Raw genomic sequence first — 24,233 nt, forward strand, 5'->3', positions numbered from 1 at the left:
CTTTCAGCAGAACTAATTTTGTAATCATGGCACATTTTCAACAGTAAACTACAACTTACAGCTGTATGCACCACAATAAATTTTATTCAGACCCATAAACAATGAAAACTTTGGTTTTCATTCAGAATTCTTAAGTTGTGGATCTTACTATGAATAGAGTAATGAATGTAGCAAACATGATGTGGTCTGTCAGACTCTCAAGTTCTAATGTGTCTATCACTCTGGTATCTGGGTGTCAAGTTATATTTGTTCTACAAACCCCAATGTTTAAGGTCTTCTGAGTTAGATGGTTAAAGTTGATAAGGATGCATTTCAGCAGTGTTTCTCACTATGTACCAAGTGAGCACATATTTATTAGTTTGTTTCTTACAGGGGAAAATAGTCAAATAATCATCATAGTCACTAGTTTTGAGGACTGGTTGGCAGAGAAGAAACAGAGAAAGTACTAGGGTTAAAAAAAATAAAGGCAACAAGTGTCTACCTACAAATAACCAGTGGAAAACAAACTAAGATTTAAATTTTCTAACTTATATTCAGTGTGATGGCTACCTTTCTGACACTTTAATTAGTCTTTAATATTATCTATGAAAGGCAAAAAAAATGTACAAAAGATTAAATGCTAAATAATGTTTCTAGGGGCAAAGATACTTTTTTAATGCTAAGAGAAAATTAACAGATTCTTTTTAAAAAAAGAATTTTTTGTTTTCATCTGCCTGATTACAGCAATTTCAACAATAGCACTAATGTGAAAATACTTCATATATAAGAATATAGGGGCAACAAAAATGCTTACATTTTTAATATGCTTTCAAGTGCTTAACAAACTATTTTTATTATATTTTTAATAAAAACTTCAGAGATGTATCCAAAGAGCAATATTTTTGTGCAATCCAAATCTTACATATGATGTTACATACAGACTTCCATTAGCACTTTGTATTAATATTTTGTAGTTTGATGATGTTTATTACTTCCCAGTAGTGATATTTGTATGCTTTCTTTATTTTAGTGCCTTTATTTCAGTGGAAGAAAGTGCAGTGTTAGAGAAGGGAGGCATTGCATTTGAATTGACTGAGCAGAAAATAAACATGATGGTCCTGGATATCTGCCACAAACCAGGTGGCAGCGAGTACCTGAGGCAAATTTATCACATCATCCGGCTCAATGAGGTAGGGAAACGGCCTTTTTACCGAGCAATTAGGTGTGTACTGGCCTGAGGCAGCGTCTGCTGGCAGCTAAGGGTTAGTCAAGGAGGTGATAATGCTTCTTAAAGTCAATACCAAACTCAATATTGCATTGTAATAGAACCTATTCGGTTTAGGCTTTTCTGCATTTGTATGGTAACGATTACTTTACAGGAAACAATATAGATTTTATTTATGTACTTTAACAGGAGCATGGCTCATAAACTTGCTTCGATTTATATTGTGTAGACCACAGATATATTTTAGGAGTTAGAACATAGTAAGAAAATCAGCATTCTGTTGAAAATCTGACTCTTACAGGAAGTAGAATTAAACATCCTTAGTCAATTCTTCTGATTTTAAAAAAACACACAAAAAACCCAACAACAAACAAACCCCATATCTGTAGTGGTGAAGTAAATTAATTCAGGTGAAAGCCTGATTTAATCTATATCACCCTGTTTAGTTAAATCACTTTCAAAATTATATAAGAGTATGTATACTAAGCATTTGGAAACCAATTCAGTTGTGTATAGCAACCCATAGAATCGAGACCAGGTAAAATGATTTATGACATTATATTTAGGGTTACCATATTTCAGGTTCCTAAAAAGAGGACACTGCAAGTGGACAGGGGGACCTGGAGAGGGGGGGAGTGGGAGCTGGGTGGGGTACAGTTGGGTGTGCTGGAGGGGGCACCTGCAGTGGGGGGACTCACTGGCGGTGGGGGGGCAGTGTCACTCCCTGTCATCGTGGCAGGGTGGCTGGTGCAAGCTCAGGACCCTGCACCAGCCATCAGTCAGTGCTTTCCTGTGGAACCCCCTCCCCAGGATTGTGAGCTGGGGCCTGGATGGCCGCGATCTGGCATTTGTGGCTGCAGGGGAATGGACCAATCAGCTGCGGATGCAGGGTAGAGACCAATTGGGAAACGGACCAGTCAGGGTTCTTTCTGAGCTGCAGTGTTTGTACTGCAATAATCCCAGACATTCCCTGTTACTTGAAAAATCTGCGCAGACACAGGATGGAGCCTCAAAAAAAAGGCAATGTCCGGGAAAACCCAGACATATGGTAACCTTATATGTACTGAATTGCCCTAAACTATAGAAAAGATTCCACTTCACCCTACATACTAATACAATATACAGGTATACTTAATTGTGTGATACTACAGATGTACGCACCTGAATTTACTTAATTTTTAAAAAAAGCATTATTTATTTATATTTGCAGTTACAGTATAAGCAGGGATATATAACAGAATGTCTGATACTGCAAATTTAAGCATAGGCCAAGATTTTAAAAAATGGCTGCCTAAAGTCAGGCTTTTAAATCCATATTTAGGCACCTTACTCCATATTTTGTCAATGGGAGCGGCTGGGTGCTCACCACTTTAGAAAATCAAGTCAGCTGTTTAGTTGCCTAAATATGGACTTTGGAGCCTAACTTTATGCATCTGGTTTTATAAATCTTAGCTATGAAGTATGTGTGTATAAAAGTATGCATATATACAGAAATCACTTCAATGAAATTTTGCCTTATTTGGAATAGAACATAGTATCTGTTTAATGGCATCTCTCAATACCACTCAACAGTTGAAGCAAGGAAGTAAAGAGTACATCTATATAACAGCTTTAAGTGAAAACATTTTCAGTGGGGCCATACTCAAGACCCTGGTAAGGCTCAAATAGATTAATTTAACATGGCGGTGAAACATGGCTCTTCTTCTTAAGAGCTCTTTATAACGCTAAGGCTTGTCTCTCTCACCAATAGAAGTTGGTTCAATAAAAGATATTACCTCACCCACCTTGTCTCGCTAGTATCCAGTGATTGACATGGCTCCAGCAACACCACATATGAGTCAAGAATACTCTATTTACATTATTGTTTCACACCCAGTCACAGTTGGTGAGAGCATACATTATGTACTTGCAAATTTGGTTTTATTTGTATTTATTTTTACGTTTGTGAAACATGCCCATTTCTTGGTCTCTGAGCTCAAATGCAGTAACAAAACAATACTTAAAATAACACATTTACAATTGTCTATGAAATTTCTATCTCAAAGTGTATCTCCACCAGTCTTTTCAACACAGATAATCCCTTTGTAAAAAGACAGGTCTTACATCATGATCTGATGTTCACCAAATGGGCTTTGCTTTACGGAAAGCATGTCCCAAAGTTGAGTACCCTTCATTGAGAAATCAGGGGATCCCATGACTGCAAGTTCTGTCGGGACCAAAGGATGGTCTGATTGTAATACTACTTACTGGGAGTTTATATAACATATGCAAAAGGACTAGTTAAATGTATTCAGATAAATAACACATTCATGACCTTTCATGGTAATTTGGTCATGTTATGTCAGGTAATAAGTAAAATTCATTTTTGAAAGTTGGGACTATATAGATGATTTATTGGGCCAAAAGTTCCAAGTCACAATTTTCACTTCCAATAGTATCATTGTATTCAAAGACAGCAATAGCTGTATTCAAAAAGTAGCAGCATCCTTTGTCCTCAGAAGAGATCTTTAATTTTGTAGGAAACAATCTGAGATGTCCTTCCCTCATAATGTTTTCCTAATAATGTCAAAGACCATTCTTTTCATCTATGCCAAATAACTCATTTCTATGGAAAACAGAATTTTAGGCTATTCTAAAGTCAATGAGACAGATTCTAACCCACATTGAAGCCTCTATGCTCTGCTCTGGTGACACAAGAGGTATGTCTTCACTGCATCTGTGCACGGGCCTTCCAGCCTGGGTTCACAGACTTGTGCAGGCAAAAATTGAGTTTCCACTGTGAAAATAGCTTTGTAGTCATCGTGGCTCGGGCTGGAGCTCAGTGTCTCAAAGCAACATCTCTGCAGCTGTTTTTAGCACGCTCACCCGAGCCCCACAAACAAGTCTATGGACCCGGTGTGGGAGGCTTTCTCCAAGATACACTGTTGACATACCCAAAAGAGCTAGAACATTTCAGCTAAGGATTCCCTGATCATAGGGAAATCTCTGGTTGGCATAGAGCTGGTGTAACCTAACTCCTTAGGCATGAGGAGTGCATTAGAGCAGCCTTCAGATTGTTCTAATTTGTGCTGGGGGTTAAATTGGCCGTTGGCTAACCTGGGGCCAGGGAACTTGCATAATTACTTCAAAAGTTGCGTATGCACCCCCTTTCTCCCTCACCCAGAAGTGCTGAGCAGAAGTAAAGTGAGAATCCAGATCACAGTGTAAAAATGTCCTTGCTTCTTGAAGAAGTTCATTCCTATATCTGGAACTAAACAGGTTTAGTAGAAAGGTGTATAAGAGTTTATTCATTGACCAGGTGGGGATGCAGTGTGTCCTTGTTTATGTAAATAGAATACTCATCAGTGTTTATGTCCATTCCATGGAGAGACACCGCCTACAAAATCTATTTCCAAATGTTCTTTACCTTTGGATGATGGAGAAAAGAAAGTTACTTACCAGAAACTGTTCTTTCATTGGCATAATGGCTCCACTACTCCTTTTCAAGATTGCATGCACTTTTCCAAGACAAACATCTTACTGGATCATGAGGTGTATTTTCTGATGCCTGTCTTCTTCGCTTCATTCATTATCCCAAGCAACAAAAATTACAATCACAGTTTGGACTAAGAAAAACTGACAAAAGTCATAAAAAAACCAGCACTAATTAACCTTAACTGCCACAAACTATTGAGGGAAGCAAGAACAGATTCTGTGACTGCACTGATTGTTGGAAAGAGAGGAATGATTAGGAGGCAGGATCTTTTACAGAGCGTAGGGAACTGAATGGCTTTAGTGCTTTGAATGGTTATGCAATTTGCATAACACACAGCATCTAAGTGTCCTGAAGTTAAATCCAGTTTGAGTCTCCAAATATTCTAACCTGTATCACATATTGATATTTTCACTTAGTAGGGCATTCATTGTGGCTTCTGTGTGGTATGTGCATTAAAGGAATCCACTGCTTATACTTGTTCAGTTGTTTCTGCCATGCTGCCTTCTAATATGTTCATTCCTTTCTCCCAACTATTAGGTATGGATGAAATACCATCAAATTTAGTATCTATGTTTTAGCTAGCCATAAGAGTTAAACCAAAGTAAATTAAGACTGAATTCAAACAGTATACAGAAATTGTAGTAGGGGCTCATTTTGAACATCTGCCCAACCTGATGGCAAGCAAGTCGCCAGACACTTCACTCAAATAATAAACGGTATAATCACAATAGTCCCTTCAAAAAAAAAAAAAAAAACTTCATCCTAAAATGGATTTACTTACTCAGAGCACTTTATTGTCATGCAATGATGATTTATTTATATAGAGAATTTAGAAGTGAAAACAAAGTAAAGATGGACATTGTAAAGAACATTTGTTGCAAAAATATCATTTATCTTTGTTTTATTATAGTTTCTAAAATGCCAGGGAAATTGTTCATGATTACAAGTGTTTTGAGTATTTAAATAATAAAATAATTTAAAATACCTTTGGAGAACATATGTCTATTATCTGTATTTCACTGTGTTTGTATGGGACCGTTGAGCAATTAATCATACAATACATAGTCATACAATAACAATCTGGTACTAACTAAAAATGTGTTTGCATGTCAAGAAATATAATTTACTAATTTTAGGTGATTGTTAGAACCTCCTATTATTAAGGTTGCTTGACACTTCCAATTACAAGACCATATTTTCAGTTACTTATAATGTACTAGACTTTTGATTGTTTAGGATGAAATTTTCCAGGCTAATTTTTTTTTTTTTTTTTGAAAATTGGAGCCAAAATGGTTCAATCGTTTCTGAGAAAAAGGCTGGGGGAAAATGTGTTGTTTTACAGTGTTAAAAAGAATTCTGGTGATCTTTTCTTTGGAAATGCTCGCTGCTCCAGACTGCACATAGACCATCCCCACAGAGTGACTGAGTATGTTCGCTCCAGCTCAGGGCTACAGGGGAGAAGACAGACTTTCCTCATGAGGAACATAGTGACATATATCACTGGAAGGGAGCCACATGTAATATCATGTCCAAGGGATGGTCAGTCCTGTCATATAATCCTGTTAATAAATTTATCAAACTCCATTTTAATACTAATTTTGAGGAGAGATTTGAAATTTGGAAGGACAATGACCTTTTTGACAGGGATGTGCTTTTTGGCCATTTCTAACACAAAGGGTGTTTGACCTCCCCACCTCCTTTTGGGAGGCTATTCCAGAACTCACTCCTCTGATGGGTAGAAACCTTCTTTTAATTTCCAACATAAATTTATTTCACAGTTTATACCAATTTGTTCTTGTGCCAATGTTGTTCTTTAGTTTAAATAGCTCTTCTCCCTCCCAAGTATTTAATTTGTTGATATATTTATCAAGAGCAATCTTATACCCTTTCTGCTTTCATTTTGCTAGGCTAAACAAGCCAGGCTCTGTTAATTTCCTCTTGTGAGATAGACTCTCCATTCTCCTGATCATCATAATAGCCTTTCACAGCACGTGTTCCAGTTTTAATTAATCTTTCTTGAACATAAGTGACCAGATTTTTCACAGTATTCCAGATAAGGCGTTACCGGTGTCTTATACAATGGCATTGTTACTTCTCTGACACTAGTGGAAATACCTTGGCTGATACATCCTAGGATCACATTTGTCTTTTTTCATGGCTGCATAACATCATCTCAATACACCCAGATCTTTCTCCTCTTCTGTCATTTCCAGTTGATGAGCCCATAGCTTATAGCAGAAAGTCTTATTAGTCTGTAAATGCATGATCTTGTACTTTGGACTATTAAATTTCATTCCATTTTTCTTATTCCAGTCCTCAAAGTCATCCAGTTCTTCATATATAATATTCAGATCCTCTCTGTATTGACAATGCTTCCCAACGTTGTGTCATCAGCAAATTTCATTAGCACTCTCCTACTTTTTGTGTCAGAGTCTTTAAGTAAAAATAAGATTGGTTCTAAGATGGATCCTTCAGGACCTCCACTAGTAACCTCCCTCCTGCCCAGTAGCTTTCCATTTAGCACAACCTGTAGCAGTGGCGTACTGTGGGTCTCTGGTGCCTGGGGGCCATTACTTACATTTACGCCCCCTGTCATCAGCAGTGGCAGCAGAGCCCGGCGGGGGGGGGGGGGGGGGGAGTTCTATGGGCCTGTTTCCCGCTCTCCCCTATTCCCCCCACTGTGGGAGTGGTGGGTGTAGTGGGGAGTAGAGTGACAGGGACAGATGCCCCTGAGCTTCCTGGCGGCGGCGGTGTGGGGGGGGATGTGACGGGCTCTGCCCCGTAACCCTGCCTTTGGCTGCCTGGCCCCTGCGTGGCCAGGGTCCCCATGGTTCCCTTCTTGCTCCCAGTGTGGGGCCGGGAGGAACTTGCTTCCCCCCCAGCAGCAGCTCTCGGCTGCTGGCAGGCTGGGGTCAGTGTCTTTAGTTATTCTTTTCTTTAAAATGTGTTCTAAAGCCATGCATCATATTGAAGTCAGACTAACAGGTCCATAGTTGACTGGTTCATTTTGTCCCCATTTCTTAAATATAGGTACTATATTTTCTATTCTCCAGTCATACCATATCACCTTCAGTTTAACAGATACATTGAAAATCCTTGGTATCAAACTTGCAATTTTATGTGTCAGTTCTTCAGTATGCTGGGATGTAGTTTATTCATTCCCCATCTGCCCTTCAGTCTGAGTGCATTAAACTCTTTTTTGAGTTTTGCTTCCACCTTGGATGTGATCATTTCTATGTCTGTACACTCGTTGCCATTTTGCCTTTGCCATTATATTCAACATTAGCATCCTTATTGAAAAGTGAGGTAAAGTATTAACTTAAAGTATTAAGTTAGTTTTTCAGTCATATTATCCATATTACATGTCATATCCATATTTCTACCCCATCCTCACTGTATAGTGGCCACCCACTTCTTCTTTTCTTGTTCTTTTTATTTATATAGTTAAAGAAGCTTTTACTATTCGTTTTAATTTCCGTTGCAAGGTATAACTCAGCTTGACTTCTGGCAATTCTCATTTTATCTTTCTGACCTCCAAGGTATAGCTTTCTTTGCTGATCAGTCCCTTTGCTGAAGAATTCTTCTATTCCTTTGAGGATCTCTGCTTATTCCTAATATCCTTTTTTGGAGTGGTTATTCATCTAGTTAGTCCTGGAGCCTTTCCCTACACGTTTTTTCCCCATTTTTGGGACGCAAATTCCAGATAGTTTCTGCCTTAAATAGCTTCTGACTTAAATACATTTCAAGCCTTCTCCACATTTAAGTCCCTGAGATCATCAGTCCAGTTTACTTCACTAACTAGTTCCCTTAATTTCTCAAAGTTTGCCCTTTTGAACTTTAGTTATAAACTAGGGTTTTTTTATTCTTCTTACGTTTAATTTAAATAGAATCAACTCATGATCATTCAATCCAAGGTTATTTTCTACAACCAGAACATCTATAATGTCTTAACTACTTACCCAAACCAAATTTTAAAAAAGCATCACCTCTTCTAGGCTCCTTACTGTTTGGTGAAAAAATCTATCTGCTGCCATCCAGGTATTACCAGTGTTAGTAATATTTGTTCTCCAGTTTATATCTAGGAAGTTAGTCTTTATAATGACACAATTTCTGATAGTATTTAACTCTCTTGTAATATCAGAGAAATCTCTATCCATATCCAAATCCTACCCCAGGACAGGGGGGCTAGGGAGAGTCTACAGCAGACCCCTAACACTACCTCAGTAGAATCTCTTTTGCAATCTTTCCCCAAAGCGATTTTGAGAGAAACTGATTCTGTTTTATCCATGCCATCACCTATTTCTTGTGTCTGCCGCATCATTGGTGTATAATGCTTCTTATTTCCTTATTGTACTACATCATTGGTGTACAATGCTTCCCCCCCCCCCCCCCCAATATTTACCTTTATTTTTTTCTCTTGAGCGCACATATCCTTCAATGCCTCTATTCCAGTTATAACTGCTATTCCATCATATTTTTGTTATCTCTATACTTTTCGATTTTGCACCCTGCACCAGTGGTTCTAGTTCCACCATTTTGTTACCCAGACTTTTTGCATTAGTGTACAAACATGTCATTTGTTGCTCTCTGACTTCACACAATTTCCTAGACAGATTAGGTATAGTCTTTCACTACTGGTATCATCTACCTGATTATTCCTCCCAACAGTATTATTACTTTTTCTGTTTGGGGTACATGGTCCTAATCTCTGTAGTTCCGTTGTCCTGTGCTAAATCCTCATTTATCTGCAAATGCTGCTGTCAGCTGCTCTGGGTAGAGCCAGGAACTATAATGGAGAGTCAGGAATCCTGTCTCTTCTGTGGTTTCAATGACTCGTGCCCCTCCTCCCCCCACTGGCATTCAGGGAATGTACAGGAGGAAGCTGAAAAAAGGATAGGAGTTGGATTTAGGTGGCTGTGGGGAGGACTGGGGGAGTAGATTGGGACAATGTACTTGGGGAGCAGAAACTAGGACTTGGCTGGGCAAGGACACTTGAGTCAGCTAGTTGGAAAAGAAACCCAGAATAGAGGGTGACAGAGAGACAGTGGGTGGGGAAAAAATTGAGGTAGGATGAAGTGTTATGGGTCAGACTGGAACTGGTAAGACTTGGAGACTGAAAGTGGGAGCCAGTGGGGCAGGGAGAAGAAGGTGCAAAGCGGAGGGAGAGATCTGATAATGAACTGAGATGTGGGGAAAAAACAGACTGGCTGAGCAGAGACTAGGTAAATTTATATGTGGAATTTGACCAGAATATAGCCAACAAGGATAGGTGATACTCATTGATTTCTATTTCTTCTTAAAAGGAATATTTGAAAGAACAGCTATCTTGTGGCAATTCTGCTGAAGAAGATGTAATGCCCATTGAACATTCAAATTTGACATTGAGGAGCACAGAAGAACAGCCTGTTTTCAATCCTTTCCAGGTGCACAGCCAGTATTCTGCAAATGTGTTTGATCAGGTTAGTGAAAGATTTTTAAATTTTCAGTCGCTATCAATGAAAATATTACATATCATATCACAAGGAATGCTGGCCATATCTCCACAATGAGGCAGGCCTGGAAAGCAGTGACTCTGAAAAGAATATAGGCATCAGTGGACAAGCAACTTAATATGATTTTCTAAGTGCGAGGCTATAGAAAAAAGAGCTAACGTGATCCTTGTCTGTGTAAACAAGGGAGTAGTGAGTAGGGGTAGGGAGATGATTTTACCTCTGAATATAGCATTGCTGAAATCAATACTGGAATATTGTGTGCAGTTCTGGTGTTCACATTTTTAAAAGGACGTTGAAAAATTGGAGAGGGTTCAGAAAAGAGACATAAAAATTATTTCAGGGGTGGAGAAAATGCCTTGCAATCTGTTTAATTTATCAAAAAGAAGATCAAGAGTTGACTTGATTACAGCATACCTTTACAGGGAAAAAATACCAGGTACTAAAGGGCTGTTTAATCTAGTGGAGGAAGGCCTAACAATAACCTATGGCTGGAAGATGAAGCCAGACAAATTCAAATTGGCAAAAAAGGCACAAATTGTTAACAGTGGGAGTGACCATCCGTTGAAACAGGAAGTGTTGGATTCTCCATCTCTTGAAGTCTTCAAATCAAGACTGGATGTCTTTCTGAAAAAATTTCTCCAGCCAAACATAAGTTATTGTCCTCAATAGAGGGGTAAGTGGGTGAAATTTTAGTGTCCTGTGATATATAGGAGGTCAGACTAAATGATCTAATGATTACTTCTGGCCTTAAACTATGAAACCATGATGACAGTGATGGTAGGTGTTGAAACCATGATAATGAAATAATTGGCATGTGCACAAATTTCATAACATGGATGTACAAAACAAAATCACTAGTGTGTGAGTGAGGGCTGTAAAAATTCATTTAATTAATTATCCGTTTAAACTTCTAAAAATAGAACGTTTAAACGGTTAAACATTAACTTACTCTGCAGTTGCTGAGACAGGGCAGGACATGGGCGGCGGGAACCCAGCTCCCGGCTACTAGCCGGGACCTGGCAGAACATGGGTGGCTGGAGACTCTGAGCTGGGACCAGGGAGGGGAGAAGTCCCTGCACGGCTGCAGCCCAGCTCCGAGCTGGGACCAGAGAGCTGGGACAAGGGAGTGGGTGGGCAGCCCACAGGGGTTTAATTAAACATTTAATTAAATCATTAAATGGTAAGACTGCTGCTCACCATTTAAACATTTAGTAGCTTACATCCTTAGTGCGAGTCAATTTGGGTACATGCTGCCTCTAAAGTGCAGACAATTCTAATCCATTTAGGTAGTGCAAGAGGGTTGTCACTGATACATTGTGCCCCCTGTTCTTTAATTTGGATTGTTGCTGTGATGTGGATCTTATGTACTTGAGGAATTTAGATTCTTTCACATATAACTAGGTTAGTTCAATATGGACATGGGAAGCACATTCTTATGAATGATTTTTCGTTACCTTGATGCAATGGACCTGGTCTTTCTGTTGAAGCCATTGGCAATAGATATAATTAAATAGAAAAAATGAGAAAATTTTGTATTTCAGATATTCATATTAGGCTACTCCAGTAAAATGTTAAGGTATCCAGTTCCTCGTAGAAACTAATACCATACCAGTCAGCAGTTTAAAAAAAAAAAAAAAAGATCTAAGGTAAAATATTCTTAAATCCCTAAGTCTGATTGTCATCTGTGACTACAGCATGGACCTTAGTGAATGGGACTTAACGGACAAATCACCAGAGTAACTTTTAAAATGGGATTCAGGTGCCTAAATCACTTAGGCATCTTTGAAAAATTTACTAATAGACTTTGCCAATCTCCTTGATCCCTGTAGGCATTTCCATGATTTCAAATGGTAATATAAAATGCTGATCTTTCAAAATGTTGTACTGAAGTGCACACTCAGAACTTCTTCCACCAGACAGTCCCTTATCTTTTTTCAATACGATTTTGTTTGAGATTGAGGTAAAGAAATCACCTCTGCTCTCTTTGCTCATGGCTAAAGACCATTTTCACTGTATATGTCATTTTCTAAAACATATATTCTTTAATAGATATTTAATCCCTGTAATGTATATCAGTGAAAGTGTTAATGGTGTGAATGACGAAGATGAATAGTAATTTGAGGTTCTTGACTCCAGCTGAACTAGTCTTAAACATGTGTTGCTCTTTCTTGTTCCACAAGTCCCTTTGTAAATATCTTAAATGAAGAGGACCAAATTGCTTGTCTTAGACAACTGTTAAAAAGTTTTTAACAGTGCCCAAATTTGGAATGCAGATAATATTTTTATCCTACCTGTTATAGTTCTTGCCTGCATTCATTAATAGTGAGTAGAATAAGACCTTCAAATACTGACAACTCAGGGCAGAGTTCTTTTGCTATATTATAGGATTGCAGTGCTCCATAAATCAGCAGGTGACAAGGGATAGTTCATATTGAATTATGTTGGATTCCAGAAATTTTTAGCATGAAATCTGTTTATCAGAAGTAGGAAAACTGTCCTATCATTTAAATAAAAATAATTGATCACAAGCCTTAAAGTATCATGTGTCAAACCTATTAATCAGTAAATCAAATTGCTCTTGAACTTAATTATACTATTAAATAAGTTACCTTATTTTATTTCCTTAAATGGTGTACTGTTAACACAGGAATATAGGAATTGCCATACTGGAAGAGACCATTGACAGTCTAGCCCATTATCTGGTCTCTGACAGTGCTACTACCAGATTCTTCAGAGAAAGGTACAAGAAGACTCATAATGGACAATTATTTTGCCTAAATGGGACATTTCTTCTTAATCCCATCAGTCAGTGGTTGGCTTCTGCCCTGAAGCATGAGAATTTATAAATCCCTGATGTATTTTACCATATATAATTTAAGTATATATATGTTCTCATTACCCACATAAATATTGAATCCTTGTTTGAATCCTGCTAAGCTCCTGGCCTTCACTATATCTTTTGTCAGTGAGCTAATTTTGCATTGTGTAAAAGTATTTCCTTCTATCTGTTGCCTTTCAATTTCAAAGACTGTAGCTTAGCTCTTCTATTATGAGAGCATAAATAGTGCCAACTTTGTGTTTATTTAGGGTTCTATGTATTCTGTGGCACAGTGGCACTGAATTCAGGAGCAAAAGCATTCTGCATTCTGCAGCACTGTTAACTTTCCCAGTCCCTATAAAATGCTCTCTTCTTCCTCCTTGACAGGCCCATTATCACTGGGTTTAGATTAGCCTAAATTAGCCAGGGAATGGGTGAGTCCAAAGGGTATGCTGGCCTGCCTGGAGACTGTTACCAGGGATGAATGAGCCTCTGACGCTGGGTATAGGCTCCCACTTCCTGGCACTTACCAGGGGAGAGAGGTTTGGAGACAGGTTACTTGAACAACATGACAGCCAATACCCATGGAGCTAGTCTACCTAAAGAATATAGTGGGGGGAAATGATCATAGAAAATAATCCTTTACAAAAATATGTATTGAGAAATTTGTTGTCCATCAGTATTTTTGACTAGGGCCCATATTAAAAAAATAGAAATGAAAATATTGTCAATAAATACTTTCACTGGGTTCTTCAGGTGAATGGACTCCACACTCCAGCTCCATAGGTTCCCATTCCCCAATTAATTCTCCCTCATGGAAAAAGCTGGAAAGGAAGAGGTAGCTGCAGGCCAAGGAGACAGAAAACAAAATGTCTGACACCTGTCTGGAGCAAAATGTGATTCTCATGGAAAAATGTTGAATTCTGCCGTGTCTGCAAAAAAAGAATAAATTTTGCAACAAGATCTATGGCTGTGGAATCATAAAACACCTAAAGGCCCTATTTATACCATTCATTATTTTATATAACTGTATCATGTCCCTTCTTGTTTGTTTCCTCTAAACAAACTTTTCAGTCTCCCTTCATATACAATTGTTTTTTTTGTTAGTTGTTGTTTTTACCTCTTAACATTTTCATCATCGATTTCTGGACCCTCTTCTGTTTCCACATTGAGCAACAGACTGCACTGAGCTGTCCATAATGGTTGCCGAGTCTTTTTCCTTTGTGGCTACAGTTAAAATAGAACTCAGAAATATGTATAGATAGTTCAAATTATTCCTTACAATATGAATAACCTTACATTTGTAACATTGAATTTCATCTGCCACTTTCGGTTTTTCCTTGCAGTTTCTCTAGTCTTGAGTAAATCAACTGATTTTGTGTCATTTGTAAGCTTTACTACTTCACTCTTTATTCACCTATTTTTCCATATCACTGAACAACAGTGGTTTTAGGATAGACTCTAGAGCCACATCCTGTTATCTTTTTGCCATTGTGAAATGTGATCATTTGTTTTCACTCTTTGTCTTCTGTGTTATAGCCAGTTTCTAATCCAAGACAAGACTTTATTTCTTACCCCAAGACTACTTAGTTTCCTTAATATATGTTCTTGCTATGGACTTTTTCAAAGGCTGTTTAAAAGTCCAGATAAAATATATCAATGGATTGTCTCTCGTATACTGTCATGTTGATGTACACAAAGGCATGATTTTCCTTTTCTGAAGCCATGCTAGTTTGTCCCCATCATATCATGTTCATCAGGGGATTTAATAATTCTTTTTAAATTATAATTTCAGCCAGTTTACCTGGTCCTGAAATAAAGTTCGCTGTTCTGTAAACCCCAGGATCAATCCCAGTGCTTTAATTAAAGACTATGTACATTTGTTATCTTGCAGTCCTTTGGTTCAGTAGCTAATTTGCAAGAGAGTACATAATTTCTGTTCACAATTTAGCCACTTCATTCTTATATTCCTTCAGAAATACTCATCTAGTCCTAGCAACTTGTTACTCTGAATTTTATTGCTTTGTCCTGACACCTCAGTCTCTGACAGTGCCTCTTCTTTACTACCTAATATGAGTAAGGCACAGGTCATGCAGCTTCTCAACTGATCTGTGGCAAAGTCTGCTTCAAAGAAATCATTTAGCTTCTCTTAAGTGATTTTACCCTCCTTCCCTGCTCCTTTACTTTCTGATTAGTCCACCAGACTCACCAATTCTGTCCCAGGCTTCCTCCTTCTATTACATTTACAAAATTTCTTGTTGCCTTTTAAAAATATTGTTTTGCTGTTTGCTCTTCAAATCACTCTCTTTTAGCCCTCCTAATTTCACTTATCTTCAGTGTTCTCTCTGTTTTTTGTTATTCTGTGTACAGGATGAATGAGTATCTGAGCTTACATTTAGAACATAGGAGCACTGTCTCTCCTGCTTCCATCCCTCCCTCTTTTACTTCCTTTCCTCTCTCTTCATTAATTCATTCTGTGTCTCATCTCACTCTTGATGGACTTTTTCCTCTTCATTCATTCTTACCCAGACGTTCACTTTCACCAGTCATCTTCTTCCTCATTTACCCTCCTACACTCTTTCACTTTCCCTGCCTCTCTCCCATTCTTCTCTCTATTCCGCCCTCTCCATGACTTTTATTGTGTATGAATGTATGAGGGAAGGAAAGGAGGGGGGTAAAAGAAAGGTAGAGAGAGAGGGAGAGAATGAAAGCAGCTGGCTGGAAAAGGAACCCTGGTGTACATTCAACTGTCTCCAGTAGCACCAGAAGTTTTATGGGACTTGGGAACCCTGAAAATCTTGATGGAAACTCTGCCTTGTATTGTTTGTTACTTTATTTCCTATTGGTTTCATTTAGGCTGGATTTTCATTTTCTGAAGGATACTTATTTTGCTCAAATAACCAAACCTTGAACCTTGCCATTTAACCATATATATTAACATACATATATATTGTTGGATAGATTTTATTAATTAAATAAGCAACAGGTCATTACTTGAGTTCATATTGTCTATATTTACAGGTATTTATAATAACCATCTGCTGACTGCAATGCCTTACACAACAATAGACAAGTAAAATACCTCGCACTAATTAAGATACAGCATGAATTTCAGCTACACCAAGATCTTTCTCTTGATAAACTTTTTGCTGACAGTAGAAAATGTAAATTGCTACAATACATAAAAAGTTGCCAATTATTTTGCTTTGCAAATAGAGTCAAGCTCTCAGAGAAAGTGGTTGGGCAAAATGCCATTAACAGTTGGAAGAATAACGACTCAAAAAATTGATTTATCTTTTTATAAATAATGGCTACATCCCCAAATGGATTTATAAATTAATTGCTGTCTTATTGGAATAAAAACCTTCTTCTGTGGACATGATTGATATCATCTGCTTGAGTCCTTGTTCTAGACCCCCCTCCTTCTTAGTTAGTCTATCGCAGCTGGAGGTTTAATTTACTGATCATATTAACTCTGATTAATAACTAACAATAGCTTCTTCCCATACCTCAACAGTCAGCCATTACTGAATGGAATTGGGATTGGTCAATCTTGCTGCCAAGTTATCTGGGACTGAATCAGATGACCTTCAGGGCACTGCTGGCACACAGGTAATAATATTTTTATAAAGAATGTCTAGTTTTTCCAGTTGTCAATGTTACTTTGTAATATACCATACATTAAAGTTAATTTTGATACAGATTGTAAAATAATTTGGAAATATATTTTTAAACTACAGAATTTTAGAGGTAATTGTTCTAAAGGATTTTTTTTCTTTACTTGGTATGCAATGAGAAAGACTAATGATAATTTTATAATTTACAATTTATAATTCTTATCTCAAGGTTAAAGGCCTGTGTGTTTTGTGATTTAGATTCCAGTATGTGTTTGCCATTGTCTGGAGCAGTACTTTATACAGCAATAGGAGCAATTTTTTGCTTTTTCTAAATCCATAATGCTCATATAAATTTCAGCTATGTAGTGCAGAACTCAGGGGAATGCTTGTTAAAATAAGTGATGAAGGCCTAAATTCAATGATGTCATGGTGAAGGATAGCTATAGCACAGAAACATTAATTTAAATTGTTTAAAAATAATGCAACAAATTTTATTTAACAGTGCTAACAGTTCATCTTTAAAATGACATTTTTGTCTTTTAAAGTCCCAGTGCTTAATGAAAAGCAAGGATATTTAATGCAAAATCAATGACATTCTGAAAACTCACAGACAGCTGAAAGTTGTGCATGTACAGTAAAATACTCTAAATCCTTTACAGGTAGGATTTATGTGCTGTATTTGTGTCTGTATCCTATCAGATAGAACAAAAATAGTAATTTTGTCCTTGGTTCAGAACAAATATAAGTATGATTGGTAAATTGCCTTACTTATATATTTAAGGTATTTCTGAGGTGCCTCTGACCTCTATTTGTATTAATAGAAGGTGGTATTTTTGAATTAATGACTGCGCCTTTCTAATATGTATAAGGTTTCTCCTGTAATATATTCATTTGGTATGTGTGAGATTACCCTTTATTTACTAGCCTATGGACTGGATAAAGGGACCTGCTATTACTGATATCCAGTGAGATATGTTTAGCTGAATGATGGTGATCTGTGGTTTTGGACGGTGAGGGCCCAGAGTTCTAGACCTGGCTCTGCAGAAGTTGTGATTTGTTCAGTAATTGCAACATATTTATTTGTTACTTGTTGGTACTGTGACAGATGCAAAAGTGTTGAAACTTCAAAAGATTATTTTATTGAGATGTGTCATATGCTATGGGCAAAGGGATCATTCATAAACTTGAGTATCTATAAATGTTATATGTATGTCTGTGAGCTAGAGACAGTATGCTCGCTCCATCAGGGAGAGTTACTGAGCTTTCCCTATGAATTAAAATCAGTGGGGGATAATTATTGCAAATCCTGGGACAGGTAAGCAACTCCAAAGAAGTACCACCCCCTGGGCTGAAATGCACATACTGGTTCAGACTGGGTTCAAGAGGGCCAGCAGACAAATAACAGGATTTTGGTATGAAGGGGGAAGCTGAACTGGCTTAGAGACCCTCACTTTGATCCAAGAATTTACATGAAACAGTAACCAAGAAGTCGAAACCATATTAGAAAGGTTTGAAGGACTGGAAACCTGCAAGGATCTCCATGTGGAAGATGAGTGATCTTAGCAAACATGTAAACTATTTGTTTTATTATATGTTTTCTTGGTAATGCTTTTGTCCTAACATAAGTGTACTGTGCTCTGTGACAGCTGGCTGGTCATTGGTAACCCTGTACTTGTCCCTGAGAGAGTACAAATTGCAGGTGCTCAACTAAAGTGAAACCTGCATGGGGACTGCAAGCCTAAATTGCAGGTGTGGAGGGAGAGGGATGCAGGTCCCTGCCCATAAAGAGCTGACAACTGGAGGCTTGAGACCTTAATGGGCACAGGGCGGAAATGCAGCTAACCCCTGAATTATGATAGATACCCAGCTGTTGAAAGTAAACTCAGGTGAACTATAGTGATGAGCTTTAATTGTGCTTCATATACAGCCTGATCACTCAAAATATGAGATAGTGAAACTGTTGTTGTTTGAATCCCTATCTCAGAGACAGACACTTTTTTAGAGGCAGATATGTCTGGAAGGCATGGTTTCAGTGGAATTCAGATGTTTTTCCATATATATCTCTGTGTTCAAAATCAGAGTATGAATAATATCTGCAATTTTTATAGTAAAAGACACAGATGCACTCCATGTTTGTAGGCAGATAACGTGGAGATTAAGGTTTCCTTACATCTTACTTACTTGAACTTGTAAGTCAGATTTTCTATTTTATCTGTTTCCATGAATTGGGAACCTATATTCTTTCTTTGAATTTGAACTTTAGTGGAGTCATCTTGCATGGTTATATCACTTACCGTAACATTATCCTGTTTTTCTACTGACTATGTGAAGCTTATATTATATCCCCATTTCAGAGAAATATCTTTGTTTTATACCATCTGCTCATTACCTCCGGTAAGGAGTTGACTCAGGATGGGGGTTGACTTGTAATTTAATTAGCTATCCCCTTGTACTTGCATGATGAATATAAATAGGAGTACCTGATTTACCTTCTCTACACTATCCATTATTTTATATATCTCTATCATGTCATCTATTATTTGTCTCCTTTTTAAACTGAATTGTCATAATCTTTATAATTTCTCCTTTTTTTGGAAGTCTCTCCATTCTTTGGCCTTCTTTGGATCCATTCACTTTTTGCTGTATCCTTATTAAAATAAGTTGAGCAAAACTGAACACATTATTTAAAATGAGGCCATACCATCAATTTATTACTGTACTATTTTCAGTATTATTTTCTATCATTTTCTTTAACATGTTTTAATATCTTTCTTCCTTTATTGGCTGTTGCTCTACAATGAGGATATATGTTTTCATTGAGCTGTCCACAGTGATGTCTAGTTCTATTTCCCCTTTTAAGCTTAAATGCTGCCTGTTTGACACTATGTTAACTAAGTATGCTCTGATGATTCTCTCACAGTAGAAAAAGTGGGTAAAAAGTGCTGATGGGACTCATTTACCAGGGAAATGCCTCCCCAGCCTAGTTACAGACTGAGTGAGATAGGGACAAGTTTAGTCCCTGAGCCTGCAAGTAGTGAGCAAATTAATTAGTTGGCTGTTAGGTGATGGTAAAAGGTTTCTAGTGCTGGATAAAAGGGGAATAAATCTTTACATACTACTCAGTGCTGGCTCCACCCGTGTGTTTGAATCCTGCCTCTCTTACTCCTGTAGCCTCTGAAATAAAAGTATATTTAGAAAATGTTTTAAAAAAAATCTTGCTTAGTGATATTACATTAACTCAAGGTCATAAATTTTAATAGAGACCAACCTTTTCAAGTAAGACAGGCAGAAAGGAGGAACCCAGTGATGAGTGTTTACTCCTGTTAACAGTTTGGGCCTTCCAGAAACTTTGACCTAGTTTTCTTAACCGGGGGGAAGGGTGAGTGGATAAACTGCAGTTCTTTCCATGGCTGATTTTGGTGTAATGTGGATATTTTTGCATAGTTCTACTGTGAGGGTAGTTGGAATGGGACATGAAGTGTAGTTTTCAGTTACATTTGAAGTGCTTTGTTTGAATAAGTATTCTCATTAAAGATTTACAATATTGAACTAATTTATAATACATGTCTATGACTTTCACATTTGTAAGAAAAATCCTACATGCACACTGCTTTTTTTCTTTGAAACCTCGTTGAAGCTCGTGGGCATAATAACTGCTCTTCATTCCGGAAAAATGTAAGTGGTTAAGCTGTTTGATCACTGAAACAATATGAGCCACTGCTCAAAAAGCAGGCCTCATACAACACCAGTGAGAAGCTGGGTGGGCAGAGGGATTTGATCCTGAGAGAGATTGCTCCCTGGGAGATGCTTTTTGGAAGAAAAGATTAGGAATATTGAGCAAGGAAAATGTTTCATGTTGTTTGATTGGTACTGTGTTTAGGGAAGCAGAATTTTTTGTACATTCTTTGTAAATAACTAGGATTGCATCAAAGAAATACCAGACTCCATCATTAATTTCTTCTTCTAAAGGAAACAACCTGAGACCTGCCAAATATTGTCTAATCGCTCAGGTCAAAAAGGGTAACAGTACTAAAGTAAAAAATATACAAGAGTAGAAAAAGATATAAAAAAATATAATTCCTTATAAGACAAAGTTGGCCAAAAGCCTTGAGGATGAGTTAAAAAAATAAAAGTGAGGAGAGAAGTATCTGCTCAACTGGAGGCTTCTTTGCTAATGAGCTGCTTCAGAAAAATGCTGATTTGATGTTAGGTCCAGCATATACAACTGGAGATTGACTTGTCAAATTATTTTTACATAGTAGACTTTGCTTGCCCATTAGCTAGCCAGCAGGTAGCAACCACAGAGGGTCCAGTGTATCCTGCTACCCAGAAGACTTTGAAAGGGAGTCAACAACCAGACCATTCTTAACAGCACTCATGACTGGAAATAGCTGTCACAGGAGGACACTGGATGTTTCACCTTGCTAAGGTCCATCTCTCAGCTATGAGTTCAGACCTGTCTAGCTGGATATCTTCAACACATTGGAGGGCTTCTTGAAAGTAGAGCAGATGTGCATGTGTGTGTTTATGTAGTAAGTCGAGGGGACTCATTATACCCTGTGGCAAATAATGTAGTGGGTTGGTAGTGGATTCTGCTGCCAAACCCTGCACAAACTCTGGCCCAGTTAGGACACTGGAATGGACCATAGTCAAATCAGATTGAATGTTACCTAATAAGTCACCCCGGGGGTTTATCAGACAGTGACGCTGCCTTGTGGCCTATGCCAGATAATGTGCTGCTGTGCTGGGCTCAGGAAGAGCATTCTAAACTGAGACAGTCTGCAATGGCGCCTCAGGGCCTTGGCCAGTGGGAAAACATTTTGATTGGTTTTGGTAAGAACGATCCACGTGCCTGTTCTGTTTATACTGGCTGATGCTGGATAAAGTTGCAGTATTTGTTTCCCAGTCAAGAATAATATGCTCTGATGAATTCTTTAGCCATTTCTTAAAGTTCAGTGTAACTAGAATACAATCAGTGTTTTTCTAGTTAAGAGTTTTGAATTTTCACAGGGCAAAACTGCATAGATCTTGTATATTCCAGTGAATACACAGAGATCGTCTGTTGTGAATGATAGCCATATGGTGAACTATTTATGGCAAATGTTTACATTTATAATGTTTATTGTGTGGTTGATCATCTATATATCCAGAAAACACTCTTTTAAAATTCAATTCGTCAACATGCTGAAAAATTCATTTAGTCCTGAAATTGAAAGGTGGGTTAGCGAGTTAGCTGTGCTTGTAAATACACTTTTTTGTCCACATCAAGATGAGATATGGTTCTAAAGATGTTTGGATCTGAAAAGTGATACAGATATCACAGACAGAAAAAAAATGGCATGTCCCCTGTCAATGTGGTTTTGTAGGAGAAACACTAGCAGAAAAGAAGTTCATAGATTCCGAGGCCAGAAATGACCATTGTGGTCATCTAGTGCACTCTACTTTATAACACTGAACATAGAACTCCCACACACAAAAAATTCCAGTTGTTGCTGGCATGCCACAAAGAAGACCTAGAGAACACAAAAGGAAACTATCTAGAATATTATTAACCATGTGCAAAATAGTTACAGAATATGCACTTTGTCCTCTAGCTGTCTGAGTCCCTACATCTTAATCACTGGGATCCCTAGGCCTCAGTAATTGGACTGTGGTGTGGCATCCTGCTTTGCACCTGTGAATGGGTGAGCTCTGATATCAAGTGGCTTGTGTCAATTCTTCAGGACTCCAACACCATACAAGATTCATAATTTAAAATATAATTCCCTTAATTATATAAGATCTATCTGGCATAGAGAGCAGTTACTACTTAATTGCACCTTTATAGTCTCTTCCTGTATAAAAGGAAATTTGTTAAGAAAAACTGGAAATGCAGATTGAGAATGTCCAGCCCCACGTATTTACAATAGTGAGATACAATAAACCTGAGCAATTGTAGATTGTAGTGCATGTTGTCCCCTGGGAACAGCAGAATATCCTAATCCCTAATTTGCTGCAAGACTTGTTCTCCACAACAGAGCTATCAACTACACCCTAGGAAATAGATCTGGTACTCACTACCTATTCCCCATTTAAACCTTTTTAATGTGCATTTTAACCTTTTTAATGTCAACCAGTTGATTGACAAATATTGGATCCTTATCTCAAGATGAATAATTTTTATGTCAGAATAGGCAAAATGCTATTTGCAGCCTAACAATAAGGAAAGGAGCTGTTATCACTGAACGTTTTTGCTCCCTTGCATATGAATCATAGTGTGTTCCAGTTGAAATCAGTTGTGAGCCCTGCTAACTTTTCTGCCCAATAAAGTAGATTTATATACTTCTCAGTGAGCAACTTCATGGAGCAGTATAAGTGGAACTAAGCAGTTAAACAGTATTAGTGAATTGTCAGTAATAATGTTTCTTGACCAGGGCTATATCATATGGATGAAACATCTTGGTAATATGAAAGCCCATTATGGTTGTGGACATGGCTAAATGTATGTATGTTGTAGTGGCTAATGCCCAGCATGAAGAAAGTGAATCTTTTCTTAAAAGTCTTTCATTTAGCTCAAATATACTCCATGCACAATCAGTTCAACAATTCTATATGTACCTAAGAATGTCATGGTGAATATTCATGGAAATTGAGCTAAATCACAAGCTTGTGCCCTATAACATCACTTGTAGCCCTGTAGCAGTCTCATAGTTAGGGTACAACTCAGCCCATAACTTGACTTCTATGTAAATGTTCAAGCATTTTTCTGGTTATTAACTTTTTGCTGGATATACATAACCCTCCATTTGTGTATTCCCCCTCAGAAGATTGGAAAAAGAGGAAGCTGTCAGACCCTGATTGGCTATAGCTGATGTGAATTCCCACATGTAACCTTCTAATATTGATCGAACTCTATTAGAAAGAGGAATGTCAAAAGTCTTTTATGATGGGGCCTTTGCATACTTGGGATATGTTCTGTTGTAGCTGTTAGTAGCAAAGGAACCAGGAGAATGCCTAGAACTGAGGTTGTTTTCTGATTTACATCTACCACTAGAGTGCAAAGCCTGCCCATGGGAAAACAAGAAAATGTATTGACTGTACCTGTAAAGCCTTGCTTTAAGAAGAGCATTAATGGGGACATAGCCTGATCTAGTGGCTAGAGTATAGGGCTAGGAGTTGAGCCCTTTTTTCTGTCATTGACTCATTCTGTCTCACTTTTCCCATTTATAAATTGGGCACTTTGACATCTTTGAATGAAAAAATGCTAGATCAGTTTGAATTATTAGTATTAATATTAATAATGTATGTATTTATTTATCTGTTATAAAGGTTAACATCTCACCTGTTTCCCTGGCAATTTGGATATTATCCCTATCTTTCCTTCAGAGCAGGGCCTGTTTTTTCTATATTGGAATCCCATTGAGATTGCTTGATATGCCTTTTAAAACAATTTTATAGTCAACACCACATCCCCCTACATAATACACCCTGCATCTAGTACTTGGTGATCACAGCTCCTTATTAATAGAACCAGTCTTTCGTCTACCAGTAATCCTCTTTTCTTTCAACTCTGGCCCACCTCCTGTTACTCAGTGTTGCTTCTTTAATGAAAAGAGTCACATTTATCCTTCTTGTTGATGTTGCTGAA

The 24,233-nt window shown here is 37.8% G+C and overlaps 1 protein-coding gene across 1 annotated transcript in view; it reads left to right on the plus strand.

The window, feature by feature from the left end:
* KIAA0825 (KIAA0825 ortholog) overlaps positions 1-24,233 on the plus strand; it is a 284,840-nt gene that overhangs the window by 113,604 nt on the left and 147,003 nt on the right. The window contains exons 17-19 of the mRNA XM_067568905.1: positions 1,010-1,169; positions 9,983-10,138; positions 16,507-16,601. Of these exons, the coding sequence (XP_067425006.1) occupies positions 1,010-1,169; positions 9,983-10,138; positions 16,507-16,601 (411 nt within the window). The remainder of the gene's footprint in view (positions 1-1,009; positions 1,170-9,982; positions 10,139-16,506; positions 16,602-24,233) is intronic.

The sequence above is a fragment of the Emydura macquarii genome, unplaced genomic scaffold, assembly GCF_026122565.2.
Source record: "Emydura macquarii macquarii isolate MOO-44397 ecotype Brisbane River unplaced genomic scaffold, CSIRO-AGI_Emac_v2 contig_2897, whole genome shotgun sequence".
NCBI classification, from domain to species: Eukaryota; Metazoa; Chordata; order Testudines; family Chelidae; genus Emydura; species Emydura macquarii.